We start from the raw sequence: 21,633 nt of genomic DNA, 5'->3' as shown, positions 1-21,633 counted from the left end.
ATTTTTTATAGTCATCCTCAATAGTTTAAAGATCTTTTTCTGCATTGTGTTTCTCGTATAGTCTATTATCTTGATAAACCTTCATTGAGTCAAAGGATTCTTTATCTTTGTTCTTGCCAAAAATAAGAGAAAAAAGAAGCAAAAGGAGAGAAAAAAAAGAAGTAAAAATAAAAAGAAATGTAAAAGAAGTAAAAGGCTAAGCCTCTTTAAAAAAAAAAATCCATCTGGGGGAATAGAAAGCAAAGCAGAGCTTCTAGCAGAAAAAAGAGCTACTGCCACTAATCAAGGCTCTTGTGACTGGCTCAAACTTTCCATCTTAATGTTTTCAAAGTCGCTTTCAACTCCACTTTCTTGTTTATAGTTACGGATGGCACCTGTATAAACATGCACATCCCACTATCTTTTTAGAAAGCACAGGGTCTTTGAGCGTGCGTCACAATGAAAAAAAAAAAGCACTAATTCGCGCCTCTAAATGGCAGTGCAACTTTCTTTCATTTACTTTCTCTTAACTCCACTTTCCCCATTTCAAAGTCAAAAAGATATAAATTTCTTATAACAATAAAAAAATCTTAGTAAAAAAAAAGGCTTAAAATATAAAGTTATTGAGTATTAAAAAGAGAAAGCCAATCCAGTTAAAAATATATTTTTTTAAAAGAAAAACATCTTGTCAATTCCACTAAAAAGGGAAAGTTGAAAAGAAAAATTTTCTCCCCCTTCTTTTTTTTAATAGGGTTCAATCTCGCCGCTTAATCCACTTTTCTTCACTTTTAAAAATCTCTTTAAGTTACTTAAGGTGTTCTCTAAGAATAGTTGAATAGTAAAAGTCCATCTCACCCAGTTGACACCCTTCTCTTCCATCTTCCTTTGGAGCTGTCCCGGCTTTCGCAGCCATTTTTGGCTGCCTCTCCTCCACCGGCTTCAAGAGCTTCTCCCCGGATCGATCTGGGACTTGCGGCGTCCCTGAGATCCGCGGGACGCGCCCTTTGCGTTCGCCATCTCTACGGGACGGCTTAGGTCCATCGGGACCGTCCGGGCGAGGAGATATCGGCTGCCATCCTGGGAGCCCAGGATCGCCCGCCGTATCGCCGCGACGCCAGCTCCGCCCTCTCCGGTATTTATTTTGAATTCTGAAGAGTCTTGGCTGACATGTAGAAAGAGGATAAGGAGTTTTCCTCCCTCTTTCAAAACCCTAGTACCAAAGGTTGAACAGTAAGCTGATCAGAAGATTTAGAACAGAAAAAACAGTCATTCTTCATACAACACATAATTTACCTGTGGAATTCATTAACACAACTAACTTAGATAGTTTAAAAGGGGATTAGATAATTTCAGCATTGGAGCAGCATCACAGAAAAATACCCACAGTTACTCCAACAATGGACTTCCAGTGCCCCCATTGTGCTAGACTCTGCACTTCCAGACTGGGACTGCAGAGCCACCTCTGTGTCCATAGTTGAACTGCACAACAGGGTTGTCTTCAAACCCAAAGGACTACCATAGACAGACAGATGATAGATGGATAGATAGATAGATAGATAGATAGATAGATAGATAGATAGATAGATAGATAGATAGATAGATAGATAGATAAATTTAATGGAAGACAGGACTATCAAAAATTAATTCCCTTTCAGGAGAAAGTTGCCACAAATACCAGTTGCACAGAAAAAACAGTGGGAGAGGAGTGTGAATGATCTGTTTGTGAGCACCCTAGTGCACCCTAGATTAACCCTGTGAGAAACAAAATGCTGGACTAAGGACTTTTTTTGTATTACAGCCTTAAGTTGATTGACTCCCATGCATAAATCACATGGAAATGAAGTCACCTTGAGAAATCTCTTTCTGGATTTTAACCCCTTTCTCTGCTTTCACCATAGTGATGGCCTGGTGTTCCAAACCATACTTTCCTATTGGGGGGCTTCGCTCTCTTTTCCCCCTATCCCAACCATGCCAGGAAAACAAGCATCAATCACTTTCCTTTCTATGGACAGGTCTTTGCTGATATATGATTTCTGAAAAATGCTCTAGCTTCCCCATGATTTTCTGGCTTTCTTTTTATTCAACTTTTATCTTAATGGAATTGTTCAGGCCCTTTCCAAATGTGAATTCCCCTCCTCCACCAAATCAGAGGCTAAATTCCACATGCCTCTACACTGATGATACAGCTATTCTCTCCCTCATCCAAACTGGACTCCATTGCAGCCTCTGGGCTCTGGCTGAATACTGCCAAACAGAGGAACTGGAAATCAATTATATGAAAACAAAGGTGTTGCTTTTCACCAAGTAACATAGCCAGTATACATGGGAAATCAATAGCCAATTGATAAGAGAAAATATGGGAGGAGGGGCGCTGTGTATGCTGCCTTGAGCACCTGTACAAAAGGCAAGTTATAAATATATCAAATCAATCAATCAATCAATCAATCAATCAACAAATTAAGAAAACAAAAAAATTGCAATTCCAAATTTTAGCTGCTCATAATGGTTGGCATCATTTTCTGTTTTAGTTTTTATCTTCATTGCCTTGACTGTCACAATACTGCAGATGACATAATGCTAACACCAAGAATCGAGTAGTTTCATCCACCTTTATAAACCTAACCAGATGTTTTCAGCTCTTTTAAAAACAAGGACATTAGAGGTAAGTGTTTAGCATTTAGGGCTTTTTCTAGAATATGGAGTATTTCATACTTCAGGAATATTCAGGAATACCTGAAGTAGCAGAACAGGACTTCTATGATAATTTTCTATCTTACTACATCAGCCTCCTATAGTCATAAGTAGGTGCCAAGATTGTTGGCTTGACAGGCTGGAAGCTGTTTTCTAGGCTGCTTCTCACAATATGAATTAGTGCAATCAGGACAACACTGATAGGAAGTTTCATATTTTTGCATCAGTCCTTGTAGTCACGTGACTCGGGGATTGGGTTGGTTTGCTTTACATAGAAGAAATGGTGCACAATTTCTTCTGAGCTAAGGACTATACTCATGGTCAAATTCCTGTAGATCCAGTTAGACCTAATCCACAGGCACATTCTGCCTCTCACCTAGATAAGGCCACTCAGATAAAATTGAGATGCTTTTTAAGAGCTACAGTGGAAAGCATATTAGAACAAATAGAACTCCACAAACCTAGCTAAGGAAAAAAAAAAAAAGACCAAGCTCCACAATGCCATGGTTACATGATGTCAGACTTCTCTCTGACAACTAGGCAAAAATATCTGCCGACAGTAATTGGGAGTCAGGTGGTATACACATTTAATTAAATCATCATCATCATCATCATCATCATCATCATCATCATCATCATCATCATCATCATCCCAGGACACAATGAGTCAGGTAAGTTGATTCACTGCAGCAAAGTTGAGTCACTGTGAAAGAATTTCAATGATTGCTATATATCAAATGCAAGCCCTATTTACAATGAAAGCAAGGTTCAAGCTCTTACACCTCATTTTCCCACCTTTGCAATGTAATGGTGGGAGCAATAGTTTCCTCTTGTCTCTTGTTTTAGGAGTGGATTGACTTGGTTACAGGCTATTCACTTGTGACCATGTGAGAACTTGCTTTCACACTCCACTTTAAACTTTCTCAAGATCTAGATCCAGGCTAAATTCATTCTCTAGCTCCTCACTAAGTAGCTTATGGTGTCCTAATCTTAGAATGATGTCATGAGAAACCCCTTTTATTGTTTTATGTTAATATTTTTATTTTATTTTGCTTTATTTTGTTCTTGTTTACTTCTTATACATATACATTTTAACTGGCAGGTCTTTATGATGGTTTTATTGCTCTTATTGTATTTGAGCCTGTTTTATGTGTTATTTTCGGTTATTGTCACTACTTTTCTGGTCATTAACCATACATACATACATACTATATTGAACAGATGAACTTAAGACCTCTCTTGCCATTTTTCCAGATGAATTCTATTTCCCTTTCAACTATTTTCAACCTTTGGCTTTAGGTGGACTCAAGCCAAGTAAGTGCAGTTTTGCAATGGTAAGTCACTTACAAGAATCTGAGCATAGCTCCTCATTTAGGATTTCCAAACACTCTCTCTCTCCAGCTGTACAATAGCCTCAGTATCTAAATATCTTGGATGTAATACTGTATATGTAAATGTGAGAGAGAGAAATGTCAGTGATCATGAGAGAATTCATTCAGATGAGTGGATTTTGTGCTGTGGGAGTGTGGGTTATTGGATTAGGATATCATCTAGAATATGTGAGAGAAATAAGTGAACTCTAAGTATGGTGCACTCAAACCCTACATCTGCTATATAGTCAGATTCTTGGGCCAATTATTTGCCTTGACAAAAAGGCAAACTTATGAGGCTCAATTGTTTTGTGATTGGTCATAATCATCCTGTCAGTCATTTTCCCTTAGAAAGGATATGCATTCCACCAAAAAATGGTGAAAAACTGGTTAAAAGAGCAGGGTTAGCTCGAGTCTGTCAGAAATGTAATTAGGAAATACCTATTGATCATGAATGAGTTCAAGAGCTAGTGCATCCAAGGATACCAATGGCTGGACCTCTCCCCATTATCTTTATGTAATCCTAAAGAATGAGTAAAGTGCCAGGTAATTGGAAGACAGATGTTAATTCTACTTTCAAGAAAAGGGAAGAGGAGGATCTGGGAAAACAAAAGATCAGTTGACTGATTTCTGGGAGGATTCTAGAGGAAATCAAATATATTGATCTCTAAGCATCTTGAAAACAATGTAGTAAACTACAGGCAGCCCTCACTTAACAACTGCCCTGTTTAGCAACGGTTGTTATGATGGCGCTGAAAAAGTAGCTTTACAAGTGGTCCTCGCATTTTCAACCATTGTGGTGTCCCTGTGGTCATATGATCAAGATTCAAGCACTTCGCAACAGGTGGGTGTTTACACCAACTGCAGCGTCCCAGTCACATGATCACCATTTACACGCTTCATAGCCAGCTTCCGACGAGCAGTCAGTGGAAAAGCTGGCAGTAAAATCAGAAGTCACGGTCACATGTTTCACTTAACGATTGCAGGTGACTTGCTTAATGACCACAGAGGAAGTGATATTGTAAGTCCATCAGAGTCACATGTTATCTCGCTTAATGACCATGTCACTTAGCAATGGCGTTACTGGTCCCAATTGGTTGTTAAGCGAGGACTACCTAGACTAGAAATCAACTCATCTTTGTCAAGAAGGGCTGTGATCCTTTGTGGATTGTGGGAAGGGTGATGATATATATTGATTTCAGCAAACCATCACAAAGAAAGACAATGTTAGAGAGCCATCTGTAGGAGAAGCTTGGATCTGGATTACTGTACCAAGCAGCGGGTAGGTCTTAATGGCCTAAACAGACTTTTTCAATGCTATGATTCAAGTATCCTATCATATTCTAATTAATAAGCTTTTTAAAGTGTGGTCTGAATGGCAAAACAATTGTAAATTTTAAAACTAAAACTAAAAAATAAGTACTCAACAATATCTCCTCTTCAAATTGGAGTAAGAAATAAAGTAGAATGCAACAGGATACTACACTTCAGTATTTTTAGTAAATACCTTGATGAAGAGGTGGAAGATATATTTACCAAATTTGCAGTGACATAAAAAAAGGCTGGGTAAGCTAAAACCCTAGAAGAAAGAAATCAAAATTCAGTATGATCTTGATAAGTTTTATAATGGGCTGAAAAGTAAAAAAAAATTAATAGAGACAAATATATAAAGTTTTTCACTTAGGAAAAAGTAAACAAATGCTCAGGCAAAGAATGGGGGAACCCAATGATAACAGCACATGTGAAAGGTATCTTGGAATTACAGTTGATCACAACATGAATGTATGTCAACGGTATCACATGGCTGCAAAGAAGCAAATGTAATTTTATGCTCCATCAATAGAAATTCATTTTCATAATCACTGCAGTCAAAGTCCTCCTCAAGCATTATGTCCAGTTCTCAACATCCCACTTTAAGACAGACTCAAACAAATTGGAATATGTTCATAAAACAAGAATGATCAAGGGATGAAAACTTAAATATTGCAAAAAGAGATTGAGGGGACTGGGTATATTTAGCTGTTGGAAAAGATAACTTGGAAGGAGGATATGATAGCATTCTTCAAGTATTCAACAAGGTGCCAAACCAAAGATGAACTGATCTTAATCACTGCAGAATGTAGGTCACAGATCAATGATATTAAATTACAGGAAAACAAATTTACCTAATGATAAAAGTAGTTCAATACTGGAAGATATTACTAACAGAAATTAAAAATTCCTATTGGCAGAATACTTTGAACAGAAACAACATCCATCAATCTGAAATCCCTTGATTCCTGTACTGAGTATGGGGTTGAATTCAGGGACCTACACATTCCTTTCAAATTCTTACAATTCTATGATCTTGTGAATTTTGATGCTCTCAACATTCTAAATGAACCAATTGGACCCAAAAGTTTGGAAATATTAGTACGTGAAGGTGGATAACAAAGAGGAACAGAAAGCACACAAGCACACATTCTGAAAGGAGGCTGCTGAAGTTTATTATCTAGCCTTGCCTAAATATTAACAATTATTTACAGTCATGCAAGGCTGAGAAGAAAAACCGTAGCAGAAATCCTGCAAATGTAGACAAAATACACTAAAGCAGATTTATTAGATGAGTATAATGGCATAAATTATACTTGTAGCCCACAGCTCTAGCTCTGCCAGCAGAGACTCAGTAACAGCACTGCATTTTACCGGGACTGTTCATTTCTACCAACAGCAGAGAACAACTTTACTAGGCAGGTTTTTTTTTAATTTCCAAGGGATATTTGTTTACTTCACAATGAATTCTCCTAAGCAACAAGATCAAACAGTACTATATTTAAACTTAATTTAAACAAGTTTGCTTTCTAATGATTTTTTAAATTATGTGATTCAATTTAGCCTTTCAGACAATCCCTAATCCTTAAAGGAAGTTAATATCTCTAAAAATTAATCTGATCTAACATACCCTAACTTATCAAATTCCACTTGCATGAATTGTACCCATGATCACCAACCTCTGGGAATTATAACTGCAAAGAAGATAACATTAAGCAAGGTAACATATGTAGTTTAACAAGCTGCAACTATCTGAAGAAAAATCCTTCTTTATAGTGCAATATATCCTTCTCATAAGAAAGAGTGTGCAGTTCTACATTTAGAATTATTATAGTACTCATCAAACAAGCAGCAGCACACAAAAATTCTGTCTAAACTGAATTAGATACTGCAGGTTTGGGGCAAAGACAATATATGTATTCTATTAAGTTCCCATTTTTTTGAGAACTGAAATACATACTCTTTTTTTGTACAGTATTAAAATTGGAAGCACATCTCATGCACGTTTGGATTGCACAACTGTATTCCACAGTACCAACTTTATGCCTCTTGATAAGGTGAGAGAAGTAAATTTTGCTTGTAACTGACAGATTCAGTCACTCTTACTAGATATTCTGACTACCAATTTCCCAACCGTAATACAGAGATGGATCAGCCATGTTAACATAGTTGACTTTGCACATACTTTGAGACTTATTATAATGAACTCTTTCTGGTTACAATCCACAAAATTGGTGGTGACAAACAGGTTAGTTCAAAAGGAGAAAAAGGAGAATGCAATAAAGAGAAGGATATAACATAGATCAGTATTAAGCCAGACAGGAAAAACAAGCTCCACTGAGTTATCTGACTTCATCCTGTGCATTCTCAAGGAAGCACTTGATTTACTAGTTACTGGCCAAGAACTGGGACATTAAACTCCTTAGTTATCTAAGACATTAGGATTTCCAGTTAGTCTATATATACAATCTTTAAAACTCATCTTCTGCATACAGAAGACCTACAACTGTTAACAGAATATTTTTGCTGATCTACAAGGCTTTATACATAATTTAACCATATTCATCTAACATTACTATGAAGTATGCCTTTTTTTCGGAAAGGAACTTTCCAATAGTTTTCCGTCCATTTGAATATTAGTTACAGTAATTTTATCCATACACATAATTACCATCTTTGTCTTTCAAAGGGGACAATTTTGTGGATGTCATTATAATCCTCTGGCACCAGAAAACATCTGTTCTGTAACAGTGACCATGTCTAGGTTCAAAAACTAAGCAGCAGGGATATGCAGAACATTTTAAACTGAACTGTCTTGAAACAACAGATTGTTTCATACATGGAACACAACTGTTTTGAGCTTGAAATACTTCCAAATTACTTAGAGTAGGTACTTCTCATTCAAGGCAAGATGCTTCATAGTTGAAACAGCATGTTTCAAAGGAGGAACAGTTCAATTTGAAATGTTTTCCAGAGGTCTACTAAGCAGGGTTAATACTTGGATCACCAGTGAATATTAGGGGTATAGATAAGAATGCAAAGTCAAGAATGTCCCAAAGGAAAATGGCAAACCACCTCCATAGTGCTGCTAATAAAAGTGCACATTATGTCCACACAGTCACCAAGATTTCAAGCTTGATTTAAAGGTGTCTTTCCTTTTAACTCTGAAAGGAAGAACAGAGTTAAACTACAAAACTAAAAGAAAGCAGCAACTCCAAACAGGTGCAGTAGTATTCCTCAAGTATTCAGTTCAACCAACAGGAAGGTGATAGTGTTGCTCATCTCTTGGCCTCCAATGAGTTTTGATTATCTCCCCACAGTATTTCCAAACTGATTTGTCAAGATCCATATGAAAAGGTAGCTGGGTAACAGGTTCAACAATGCCATGGCTTGGAGCTACTTTACAGTATCAAGTTCAAATCAATCTCTAGAATATCTTTAATAATAGATTTGTAGACCAATTAATGAGAAGCATCATAATGCAAGCTGGAAATTATACTTTTCATGAGAATGCATATTGTTTTTCCAATACAGGCTTTCACATGAGGAATAGCTCAAAACAGGCTCAGTTCACAATGATAAAGATGAAATCTTTGACTTTTAAACTTCTTTGTAGGATTACTCAGAGGCAGGCTCCAGTATCTTCTTTTCATTAGATCTGAAGATTAATAAATGGGGCAAAGCCCACTACATCCTGTAAGAGAACTAGGGCACGTTGCAATGGAGGTTCAACATCCAACTCCACTCCACGACTACGTAATATGCTCAGGCTGGATTCCACAACATCATGACAGTGCTTCACCTTCAAAGCACGCAGCTTAGGGCAGTACTCTGCCAAGGTCCTACCAAAAGAGAACATACAAAACATCAAGAACAGAGTCATCTACCAGGAGCTACTCTTTCTATTTGGAAATGAATAGTGCGGAGTCTGTATGCAGCCAATTCCTGGCATTTCCTACTGTATCTGGAATGGGCATACAGCCTTTACATACCTCCCATTTTGGGAACAAAATGGCCAATTTTGGGTTGCACAATTTTTCAGCCCTACCCTGCTAATGTTGGAATGGGCAAAGGAGCTCTCAAGGAAGCAAAGTGCTCCCATTTCTCAAAAAATTCATGAAAACCTCCAAGCCTTCCAAGAATGACCACTTCCCCTTTCCTTTGAATGGCCAGAACTGCCTCTTTGGTTTCAGTATCTACAAATAACCAGCATACAGTGGGGCAAAAAAGTATTTAGTCAGCCACCAATTGTGCAAGTTCTCCCACTTAAAAAGATGAGAGAGGCCTGTAATTTTCATCATAGGTATACCTCAACTATGAGAGACAAAATGGGGGAAAAAATCCAGAAAATCACAGTCTGATTTTTAAAGAATTTATTTGCAAATCATGGTGGATAAGTATTTGGTCATCTACAAACAAGCAAGATGTCTGGCTCTCACAGACCTGTAACTACTTCTTTAAGAGGCTCCTCTGTCCTCCATTCATTACCTGTAGTAATGGCACCTGTTTGACCTTGTTATCAGTATAAAAGACACCTGTCCACAACCTCAAACAGTCACACTCCAAACTCCACTATGGCCAAGACCAAAGAGCTGTCGAAGGACACCAGAAACAAAATTGTAGACCTGCACCAGGCTGGGAAGACTGAATCTGCAATAGGCAAGCAGCTGGGTGTGAAGAAATCAACTGTGGGAACAATAATTAGAAAATGGAAGACATATAAGACCACTGATAATCTCCCTCGATCTGGGGCTCCATGCAAGATCTCACCCTGTGGGGTCAAAATGATCACAAGAACAGTGAGCAAAAATCCCAGAACCACATGGGGGGACCTAGTGAATGACCTGCAGAGAGCTGGGACCAAAGTAACAAAGGCTTACTCCATGCAAGGGAGGGATAATCTCCCTCGATCTGGGGCTCCATGCAAGATCTCACCCCGTGGGGTCAAAATGATCACAAGAACAGTGAGCAAAAATCCCAGAACCACATGGGGGGACCTAGTGAATGACCTGCAAAGAGCTGGGACCATCAGTAACACACTACGCCACCAGGGACTCAAATCCTGCAGTTCCAGAAGTGTCCCCCTGCTTAAGCCAGTACATGTCTGGGCCCGTCTGAAGTTTGCTAGAGAGCATTTGGATGATCCAGAAGAGGATTGGGAGAATGTCATATGGTCAGATGAAACCAAAGTAGAATGTTTTGGTCTAAACTGAACTTGTTGTGTTTGGAGGAGAGAGAATGCTGAGTTGCATCCAAAGAACACCATACCTATTGTGAAGCATGGGGGTGGAAACATCATGCTTTGGGGCTGTTTCTCTGCAAAGGGACCAGGACGATGGATCCGTGTAAAGGAAAGAATGAATGGGGCCATGTATCGTGAGATTTTGAGTGAACACCTCCTTCCATCAGCAAGGGCACTGAAGATGAAATGTGGCTGGGTCTTTCAGCATGACAATGATCCGAAGCACACCGCCAGGCAACGAAGGAGTGGCTTCATAAGAAGCATTTCAAGGTCCTGGAGTGGCCTAGCCAGTCTCCAGATCTCAACCCCATGGAAAACCTTTGGAGGGAGTTGAAAGTCCGTATTGCCCAGTGACAGCCCCAAAACATCACTGCTCTAGAGGAGATCTGCATGGAGGAATGGGCCAAAATACCAGCAACAGTGTGTGAAAACCTTGTGAAGACTTACAGAAAAGTTTGACCTCTGTCATTGCCAACAAAGGATATATAACAAAGTATTGAGATGAACTTTTGATATTGACCAAATACTTATTTTCCACCATGATTTGCAAATAAATTCTTTAAAAATCAGACAATGTGATTTTCTGGATTTTTTTCCCCATTTTGTCTCTCATAGTTGAGGTATACCTATGATGAAAATTATAGGCCTCTCTCATCTTTTAAGTGGGAGAACTTGCACAATTGGTGGCTGACTAAATACTTTTTTGCCCCACTGTAGTTCAAAAGGTATTACAAAAACAAGTTGGAATTCTCAGATTTGACTGAATTTGAAAAACCTGTAATACAAAACTCAGAACATCTGTTGGGGCTCATAAGTTGTTACTGGAACAGAATTCAAAAACTAAACTTTGTCTGATTAAATGGATGTAGAATTTAAACTGGACAATTGATATGCTGCAATGGAAATGTAAATGGAAGACAAATATCAAATTTACTGTGAATAGTATACTCAGAGATATACTCAGCAATAATGAGGTTGAATCATTTGTCTACATAGTAGTTAGCAATAATGTTATAAAGCTCAACAAGTCTCGAAGATGATTTATTACAAAAGGAAAATGTCCCTTTCCTGCCAGTTGTTTATCTGCTAAGCATTACCAAATCTTATATCCCTACAAAATATATGGAGTTGTGTTATATACAATAGTACCAAGATACTTTATGCCTTTTACTGGAAATCATACATAATTCATTCTTTAAAAGAATGGCAGACCACTTTGTGGGAATATGCATCAATGTCAAAAATAATTCATATTGGAAAAACAAGTCTGACACAGAATTCAATTTAAATCATTTATGGATATTAATTCTGCAAGTTTTGGCAACAACTTGGTCCCCACAAGGAGCTGCAGATTCAGTGATGCGCCATATGGGGCAACTTAGGGAACATATTTGTTCCTATAAATTATTATTTTAACAAATATTTAATAACACAACAATTAAGAAAGAAGGGGAAAAAACCAGAAAAAAATAAAAGGAGATTTGCATACTGGATAAAATAGTCTTAATTATTACTGAAATCAGATCAGTGATCAGTAATTATCAAAAGTAGTCAATGTAATAAGAATCATCAATTAAAATAAAGGTTTCTATCAAATAAAAAAATCCATTCTTCTTATGACAAGACAGATCTATTTTTAAAATCTTACATTAAGAGAAATTCAAACTTTGGATGTGATATACAGTACTGTGCAAAAGTTTTAGGCCGGTGTGAAAAAATGCTGTAAAGTAAGAATGCTTTCAAAAATATATATTGTAATTGTTTATGTTTATCAATTTACAAAATGCAAAGTGAGCAAACAGAAGAGAAATCCAAATCAAATCAATATTTGGTGCCTTCAAAACAGCACCAATTCTTACACTTGCACACTTTGTACACTTGCACAAAGTCAGGGATCTTGCAGGATTAGAGTCAGGTGTATGATTAACCAATTATACCAAGCAGGTGCTAATGATCATCAATTTCATATATAGGTTGAAACACAGCCATTAACTGAAACAGAAACAGCTGTGTAGGAGGCTTAAAACTGGGTGAGGAAAAGCCAAATGCTGCTACTACAGTGAGGTTGTGGAGGATGGTTTCATGTCACAGGTCATACACCATGGCAAGACTTAGTACAGCAACAAGACACAAGGTTATTATACTGCATCAGCAAGCTCTGCATCTGCCAGGCAAAAATTGCAAAGCAGACTGGGGTTTCAAGATATGCCGTTTAAGCTCTTTTGAAGAAGCACAAAGAAATGGGCAACGTTGAGGACTGTAAATGTGGTGGTCAGCCAAGGAAACTTAATGCAGCAGATGAAAGACACATCATGCTTACTTCCCTTCGACATCGGAACATGTCCAGTAGTACCATCAGCACAGAACTGGTGGAAACCAGTGGGACCCAGGTACACCCATCTACTGTCCGGAGAAGTCTGGCCAGAAGTGGTCTTCATGGAAGAATTGCGGCCAAAAAGCCATACCTCCGATGTGGAAACAAGGCTAAGTGACTCAACTATGCATGAAAACATAGGAACTGGGGTGCAGAAAAATGGCAGCAGGTGCTCTGGACTGGTGAGTCAAAATCTGAAAGATTTGGCTGTAGCAGGAGGCAGTTTGTTTGCCGAAGGGCTGGAGAGCGGTACAATAATGAGTGTCTGCAGGCAACAGTGAAGCATGGTAGCGGTTCCTTGCACATTTGGGGCTGCATTTCTACAAATGGAGTTGGAGATTTGGTCAGGATCAGTGGTGTCCTCAATGCTGAGAAATACAGGCAGATACTTACCCATCATGCCATACCATCAGGGAGGCGTGTGATCGGCCCCAAATTTATTCTGCAGCAGGACAACGACCCCAAACATACAGCCAATGTCATTAAGAACTATCTTCAGCGTAAAGAACAAGGAGGAGTTCTGGAAGTGATGGTTTGGCCCCCACAGAGCCCTGATCTCAGCATCATTGACTCTGTCTGGGATTACATGAAGAGACAGAAGGATTTGAGGCAGCCTATGTCCACAGGAGATCTGTGGTTAGTTCTGCAAGATGTTTGGAACAACCTACCTGCCGAGTTCCTTCAAAAACTGTGTGCAAGTGTACCTAAAAGAACTGATGCTGTTTTGAAGGCAAAGGGTGGTCACATCAAATATTGATTTGATTTGGGTTTTTCTTCTGTTCTTTGCATTTTGTAAATTGATAAACAAACAATTACAATATAGTACTGTACTGTATATGACATCCAAAGTTTGAATTTCTCTTAATGTAAGATTTTAAAAATAGATCCGTCTTGTCATAAGAAGAATGGATTTTTTTATTTGATAGAAACTTTTATTTTAATCGATGATTATTACACTGACTACTTTTGATAATTATTGATCACTGATCTGATTTCAATAATAATTAAGACTATTTTATCCAGTATGCAAATCTTTTTATTTTTTTCTGGGTTTTTTTCCCTTCTTTCTTAATTGTTATTAAATATTTGTTAAAATAAAAATAATTTATAGAAACAAATATGTTCCCTAAGTTGCCCCATATGGTGCATCACTGAATCTGCAGCTCCTTGTGGGGACCAAATTGTTGCCAAAACTTGCTCGTCACTGTATGAGAGGATCAAAAACAGGTTGGGAGAAGCTCTTCAAAACCCCAAAGAACTGCTGCAAATCAGAGCAGATAATCTGAACTAGATTGGCCAACAGTTGATCTGTTAGAAGGCAGTACCACAGACTTAGCAAATCAATAGAGCTGAAGCAGTTTGGTACAGAAATAAGACAGTTTGCTTACGTTTGATTAAAACAAGTAGAAACTTCTAATGTAAAAAAAAAGTTTTAGGACAAGCAGTGCTATGTTCTATTCAACATGAGTAAGGGACAGAGGCTGTTCTTCACCACAACTACTGTGGTGAACTGTGCCTAAACTTTCCAAGCTCCAGCTGAGTTTTATTTTTAATAAATACCTTTTTTCTTTTATCAGTTTAAAATAAAGTAGGAAATCAATACAATCAGAGAAATACCGACACATTATCATTCAGCAGAAATCCCTGCTAGAGGAACTGGACCAAATGTTAAACACCAAAATATAAGTCCCATCACTGCAAACAATCAAGCAGGCCTATAGACCCATTTGTCTTTTCTTAAATAAGGATCTTCTCAGGGTGCAGTATATATACCATCTATATAAACTACTGCAAATTTACTGTACTAAATGGACGTTATAATTAGTGGTGTTGTTGGTTCTGGATTTCAGTATTCATTTTAATAATATTCCATTTGTACTGATTTTAAATTGTGAATGTTACTGCACACCTCCTAGTTTAGGAAGCACACAACCTGCAAGATTAAGACAATTTTATCCTAACCTCTAGGAGTAGCCCCACCCAAATGTTTCTCCAAATACCAATAACAACTCACACTCAACTTATTCCTGCTTCAGATTAGCACCCGAACTGGAATTCCTGACGTTTGCTATGAGATCAAGGAACTATCTCTGACTTCCCTCCCATCCATGCCCTCTTTGTATTCTTTGTTTCAGTCATTTCTGCAGCTCACTGGTTTTCACCGCTTACTGTTTATACTTCTCCCATTTTCTTCCTTGCTCTTTATGTCTGCACACCTATGTGATGTGCATGGAAGAAAGACAGTAGTGCCTGAGGTGTATATATAGCTTTCTTTCAATGCACCTTTTCCCCAAAACTGATTGTTTATTTTTTTATTTGTAACTGGGCCTCTGTATAATTGAAGGATTCTCCTATTGCTGGCTAATTTTTATTTTTTGTGCCTTCAAGTCTGTGTTGACTCCTGGCACCTACCTGGACAAGTCCCTGCAGTCTCCTCGGCGAGCTTTCGAAAGTGGTTTGCCCTTGCCTGCTTCTTAGGGCCAAGAGACAATGACTGACCCAAGGTCATCCAGCTGGCTTCATGCCTAAGGTGGGACTAGAACTCATGGTCTCCTGATTTCTAGACTGATGTCTTAACCACTATACCAAACTGGCTCTCTTGCTGGAAAGGTGGAAGAGGAGGAACGCAGAGTGCAGGAATTACAGTAATTACAAATGTGGGCAATGCAGACAATTATTTTCCCAGTACCCCATGGTCATCACAAGGAAGCGTAGAGACTGCTGGTCAAAGAGGCTTCCCCCCAGGCTTGGGCTTCCTCAGTGTATATACTTGGAAATCCCTGCTTAGTGGTTGCAGAAAACTAGGAATCTAGAAGCTGTTTGCTTAGAGAGTTATGGGGGAGGGGGTTTCCTTGAACAGGATCTATAATAAGCAAACAGGTGTACATACATATGTATGGTGGGGAAGAGTAAAATTGCTTAACTATACAAAAGTAATGAACATAATATTTAGTATTACACAGAGATTTTTTAATTTAAATGTTTTTCATAGCCATACTCATTTTCTACAATGCAGTCCCTAGCACACCACACAAACATTAATATAGTCCATGGTCCAACCAAAGTTGCACATTCTTAGTTTAAAAATTATGAGCTTCCCCAACCAGGACAACTGCCAAGTATACATCAGAGTATCATATGCCTTTTCAAAAGTTTCTTATCCAGCAAGTAATCTTTTCATGTAATTAATCAGAATGACCAAAATCCTTTCCAATAGTTACACCCACTCCTCATTTAGTGAAAACCTCAGTTAGCAACCATTCACAAATCTGACAGTAATAAAAAAATCATTTTCTGACCAATGTACACATTTACAACCAAATTTCATCTGCCTGACAACGCATGACAGAGTAAGAGTAATGTTGGCATAGCTGTATGAGATAACTTTATCTGAATGAGACGGCAGCAACCAGTGATCTTTGCAGAGTCTGTGTGCCATGTATTCACTTAGCGACCATTTCACTTAATGACCTGGTCACTGGAATGGAATTTGGTCACTAAACAAGGAGCGGGTATACAGGTAGTCCCCAGTTTAAGAATGAGTTCCATTCCCAAGGTCTGTCTTTAAGTCAAATTTATATGTAAGCTGGAATAATATTATTGTATAATACTGTATAAGTAGTATTGTGTAATTAACTTGAACCATTGTGTATTTAACTCAAATTTTGTACAATAGACTCTGTTCTAAACTATGGGTTGTCCTTAAACCTGGAGTTCTTAACCTGGGGACTACCTGTACTCATTTTCTGGTCAAAAGAAGAAATTTCCCAGGGTTTTTGTTTGTTTTCTCTTGGTTAAGCATTTAAAATAGGGATAAGTCTGTTCCAAAGTTTAAACCATTAACATTACTCTTAAAATAACTGAACACCACATGCCAATTCTTGGTGTTCTAATACCAAATTCTGATCACAGAGTCAGAAGGAGTTCTGTCACTGCAAAATATTTAGAGGCTACGTGGTTGTAGTAGCCACCTACCCCATATCAACCTAAAACTGAATAGATCAAGGCTCCATCTTCATTCAGCCAGGACACCCATCACAATCTATCAGCCTAACCTACCTCATAAGACTGTTGAGAGGACAAGTCATGTCTGCCATCCTGAGGCCCTTGAAGAAAAGATGAAATATAAATGTACTGCAAGCAAAAGAACAATATTTTTGCTCTACATACGCAGATTACCTAATGGAGTTGTTCTTAACTCGGAGGCAGCCCGTGAGGTCCAAGTGCTCCAGATCAGAACAAGCTTTGGCAATCTCTTCTATGGCCATATCACCAACATTTGCATTAACAGCCAGTGAAAGTGATTTTAATCTGTTGCATCTTTGAGCAAGATAGCAAATGGCTTCATCTTTCAGTTGCCGGCAGGCAGTAAGATCTAGGGATTCAAGCTCTTTACAGTGATCAGCGAGGCTCCGCAAGGAAAGTCCGTCCACCCATTCACAATGGGCCAAAGAAAGTTGGCGTAAATTGGGGCAGCCCAAAGAGATAGCCACCAAAGCATGGCGGCTCAGCTCTATGCAGCCATTCAATTTGATCTGTTGCAACTGATGGTTTTGACTAATCACAGGAAGCAGCTCCTTGTCAGATAACCAGTCAGAGCAGTTTTGCAAGGCTAGTTGCTGCAGCACTTTATTATCTCTTAATAGGAAACAGAATGCAGCTTTTGGAATATGAGATCCAACCTATTTGTAGGCAAGAAAACAAATCATTATATCCTATTCTGTATTTTTGCACTCCCTGTATAACAATATAGGAAAAAAATGGAATCAATCCAAATCATCTTAGCATTACAGAGCTATCTCAAAAAGATTATTACAAATTTCGCCCTATAAAGAGAATGCTATTCTAGTTCTTTTTGCTGTTCTAATAAAATTAATAAATACAAATTGGTATTGAAAGTTGGAGTGTAAATTTCAAAGAAGTAGAGCAAAACAAAAAGATGAAACAAATATTACCATCCTTTACCAGTGATAAACTGAGTCATACAAGACTTGGGATAGAACTGATATGGAAGAAAAAAGCAGACATCTGCAACCACTATATTTGACAGTATGACATTAAAAATGACTAAGAAACTATATTAGAGAGACCATATATGGCCACTTAACAAAATGTTAAGTGAAGGGACATGGAAGAGAAATTTCCATTAACTTTCATAAAAATGTAAAGTTCAGCTCTACCAATTACAATGGGATTTTTTTTTTTGCCACTGTATTTTCTGTTGTCATTCTTCTACAATTATGTCATACTTGGACAACCTTTGTCACTAAAGATATGCTCCAAGCAATGCAAAATCTTTTCTTCTCCAATTATTTTTAAACTTTATTTCAACCAAGTTGTCTCTTAAAAGAATCTACAATTCTTTATTGATTTTGCTGGTAGTTGCATGAAGCTGTAAGAGAGCAAATTATCTAAAGACAGAATTCAACATAAATTCTAGTAACTCCAAGAATATTTTTGGGCTCCAAAGTGCCCCAGAACATAAACCAGGCAACTGGCTTTATCCCAATGCTTAGTTTTAAGATATGCCCAACTTACAAGGAAAAAAACCCACTATTCTTTTTTTCAGAATAAAAAAGTTAAAATAACTTGAGGGAATAGAGGTGAGGTATAACCTCTTTTCAGGTTATTATAAAGCTGACTTTCAACCTATGTTTTAATTGAAAACTTCAACAGAAACCGAAGACTATCTGATTTATTCTTCTCAACTAAATTGCTTACTTTGCATCAGTGTTTGTATTTTGGATTTCCTAATAAAATCACTGCTAAATTTTAAAAGGCTTAACAACCAGGGATGTTAATTCAGCAAGTAAATTATCTCTCATTTAATGTTTCATCATTTCTGATATTAATCTGAAAACCACCTGAATTGAAATTTGAGTTTATTACAATTTAACAACTAACCTTATGCACTCTAGAGATCTGAATGAGAGGACATATTATTTCTAATACCTGACTAGAATCAAAATGGCGCATGTTGGTAACATAAAGCTGGATTAGATTTCGGAATGCCTTGCTGACTCTCTGCAGACTCAAGAGCTGTCTCAGAGGAAGATACGAAAGAACATGAGGGAACAAGATGTCTTCCCAAGGCAAATCCAAGAAATGTTTTCTGGAATAAAAAGCAAAAACAATCAAGACAGCTGTTACACCAAAAGACAGAGTGAAGGAGACCGACTACCCTGCTTTCAAAAAGCCAAGCAAGTCTTTTGATCTTTCGGCATCACAGATCAACCGGCCGTCACATCAGTTTCTGCAGCATGCAGTCCCGTCCCGGAGCTACTCCGTTACACTCCTTTCCTTCTTGCACAGGCACTAAATCCAAGGAATGCTCTGCAGAACAGAACGAAACCGCCCTCAAGCCGAGCCCCAAATCATGCTTTCCTCCGGTGGCGCAGGAGAGGCGAGCGAGCGAGCGACGCCCCTCCCCAAACCGGCTTCGGCCGTCCAACAGCCAAACCAGGGAAGGCCACACTCTGCGCCTCCATGCATCGAGGCAAGGATTGAACGGAGGCCGCACTTGGGCACCAATGGCGGACCCAAGCCGGAGGGAGAACCTGGAAGGCGCCGTCGGCGCAAGGCCAGCCCCGCTTAGCGCCACAGAAGCGGAGGGGTGGACAAAGCGACATCGCCGCCGCCGCCGCCTTGCTACTCCAGCGCCCACCCAACCGCGGGCGCTCCTGCGCAGCCCAGCCTGCCTGCCTGCTCCTTCCCGGACCTTGGCCCCGCCGAAAGGGCCGCCATCCTCCGCACCGGCCGCCGCCGCCGCTGCTTTCCGCGGAAATGACGTTAGGCAGAAGGCGGAAACGGGGGCGATGGGGAAGTCCGTAGAGATAGGAAAGGGTAGAGGTAAGAGGCTGACAATGCCGCGCGGCCGAGATACTCGTAGCAAAGCCCGCGGAACACTAGCTGCTCGGATGCATGGAGCCAGTTCTGAAACGAAGCCGGTTGGGGTCAAGGAAGGCAACCGGCGGCGTTGTCCGTAACTCAGAACGGAAGGCTGAGCTTCGAAAGACTGGAGATTTGCTGGAGATGGAGCAAAACGATTCGCTGCCCTCAGGATGGAAGGCGGGCAGCGGCTGGTATGGTGACCCTTCAGAGTAGAAGTAGAACGGGGCTTTGAGTCGAAGGATCGGTCAGAACTGAATCAAGATCCGTGGAATGAAGCCAAAATCTGAATAAACTGGAGCCTTGAAAACAAACACATCTCCCTGTTACCTGGGATCCACTTGAAACCACTACCAAACATCTACAGGTGAAACTCGAAAAATTAGAATATCGTGCAAATGTTCATTTATGTCAGTAAGGCAACTCAAAAGGTGAAACTAATATATGAGATAGACGCATTACATGCAAAGCGAGATATGTCAAGCCTTACTTTGGTATAATTGTGATGATTATGGCGTACAGCTTATGAAAACCCCAAATTCACAATCTCAGAAAATTAGAATAGTGTGAAAAGGTTTGATATTCTAGGCTCAAAGTGTCCCACTCTAATCAGCTAATGAATCCATAACAGCTGCAAAGGGTTCCTGAGCCTTTAAATGGTCGCTCAGGCTGGTTCAGTAGGAATCACAAGCATGGGAAAGACTGCTGACCTGACAGTTGTGCAGAAAACCATCATTGACACCCTCCATAAGGAGGGAAAGCCCCAAAAGGTAATTGCAAAAGAAGTTGGATGTTCCCAAAGTGCTGTATCAAAGCACATCAATAGAAGGTTATGTGGAAGGGAAAAGTGTGGAAGAAAAAGGTGCACAAGCAGCAGGGATGACCGCAGCCTGGAGAGGATTGTCAGGAAAAGGCCATTCAAAAGTGTTGGGGACTTTCACAAGGAGTGGACTGAGGCTGGAGTTAGTGCATCAAGAGCCACCACACACAGACGGATCCTGGACATGGGCTTCAAATGTTGTATTCCTCTTGTCAAGCCGCTCCTGAACAACAAACAACGTCAGAAGCGTCTTACCTGGGCTACAGAAAAAAAGAACTGGTCTGTTGCCCAGGGGTCCAAAGTCCTCTTTTCTGATGAGAGCAACTTTTGCATCTCATTTGGGAACCAAGGACCCAGAGTCTGGAGGAAGAATGGAGAGGCACACAATGCACGATGCTTGAAGTCCAGTGTGAAGTTTCCACAGTCTGTGTTGATTTGGGGAGCCATGTCATCTGCTGGTGTTGGTCCACTGTGCCTCATTAAGTCCAGGGTCAACGCAGCCGCCTACCAAGGGGTTTTGGAGCACTTCATGCTTCCTTCCACAGAAAAGCTTTATGGGGATGCTGACTTCATTTTCCAGCAGGACTTGGCACCTGCCCACACTGCCAAAAGTACCAAAACCTGGTTCAATGACCATGGGATTACTGTGCTTGATTGGCCAGCAAACTCGCCTGACCTGAGCCCCATAGAGAATCTATGGGGCATTGCCAAGAGAAAGATGAGGGACATGAGACCGAACAATGCAGCGGAGCTGAAGGCCGCTATTGAAGCATCCTGGTCTTCCATAACACCTCAGCAGTGCCGCAGGCTGATAGCATCCATGCCACGCCGCATTGCGGCAGTCATTGGTGCAAAAGGGGCCCAGACCAAGTACTGAGTGCATATGCATGCTTATACTTTGCAGAGGTCCGATATTGTTCTATTTCCAATCCTTGTGTTATTGATGTCATGTAATATT

At 39.5% G+C, this 21,633-nt stretch overlaps 1 protein-coding gene across 2 annotated transcripts; it reads right to left on the bottom strand.

Moving 5' to 3' along the window:
- Nucleotides 1-442: 442 nt before the first annotated feature.
- FBXL15 (F-box and leucine rich repeat protein 15) lies at nucleotides 443-19,750 on the bottom strand. 2 transcript variants are annotated; one of them, XM_088144265.1, is made up of 5 exons: nucleotides 19,686-19,750; nucleotides 18,920-19,079; nucleotides 17,147-17,649; nucleotides 17,027-17,073; nucleotides 9,055-9,193 (listed from the first exon to the last, which is right to left on the bottom strand). In XM_088144265.1, the coding sequence occupies exons 1-4, from the start codon at nucleotides 19,709-19,711 to the stop codon at nucleotides 17,052-17,054; spliced, it is 711 nt and encodes a 236-aa protein (XP_088000391.1). In that variant the 5' UTR covers nucleotides 19,712-19,750; the 3' UTR covers nucleotides 9,055-9,193; nucleotides 17,027-17,051. The 2 variants fall into 2 exon arrangements, with proteins under 2 accessions (XP_088000390.1, XP_088000391.1); XM_088144264.1 differs by lacking the exon at nucleotides 17,027-17,073 and having other exon boundaries at nucleotides 443-9,193.
- Between the last annotated feature and the right edge of the window lie 1,883 nt (nucleotides 19,751-21,633).

Source organism: Python bivittatus, unplaced genomic scaffold, assembly GCF_059951505.1.
Source record: "Python bivittatus isolate LINGU-HERP-01145 unplaced genomic scaffold, Pbiv_v1 ctg000400_np1212, whole genome shotgun sequence".
Classification (NCBI taxonomy): domain Eukaryota; kingdom Metazoa; phylum Chordata; class Lepidosauria; order Squamata; family Pythonidae; genus Python; species Python bivittatus.
Note: the sequence above shows the minus strand (reverse complement) of the source record. Positions and strands in the feature narration are given on the sequence as shown.

Bases quoted from the DNA above. Each gene is read 5' to 3' on its own strand.
- FBXL15 (XM_088144264.1), bottom strand. From the start codon at position 19,711: ATGGCGGCCCTTTCGGCGGGGCCAAG. The intron at 19,080-19,685 runs GTCCGGGAAGGA...TTTTTATTCCAG, and splicing joins GCCCTTTCGGCGGGGCCAAG to AAAACATTTCTTGGATTTGC. The intron at 17,650-18,919 runs GTATTAGAAATA...GCCTACAAATAG, and splicing joins GCCATTTTGATTCTAGTCAG to GTTGGATCTCATATTCCAAA.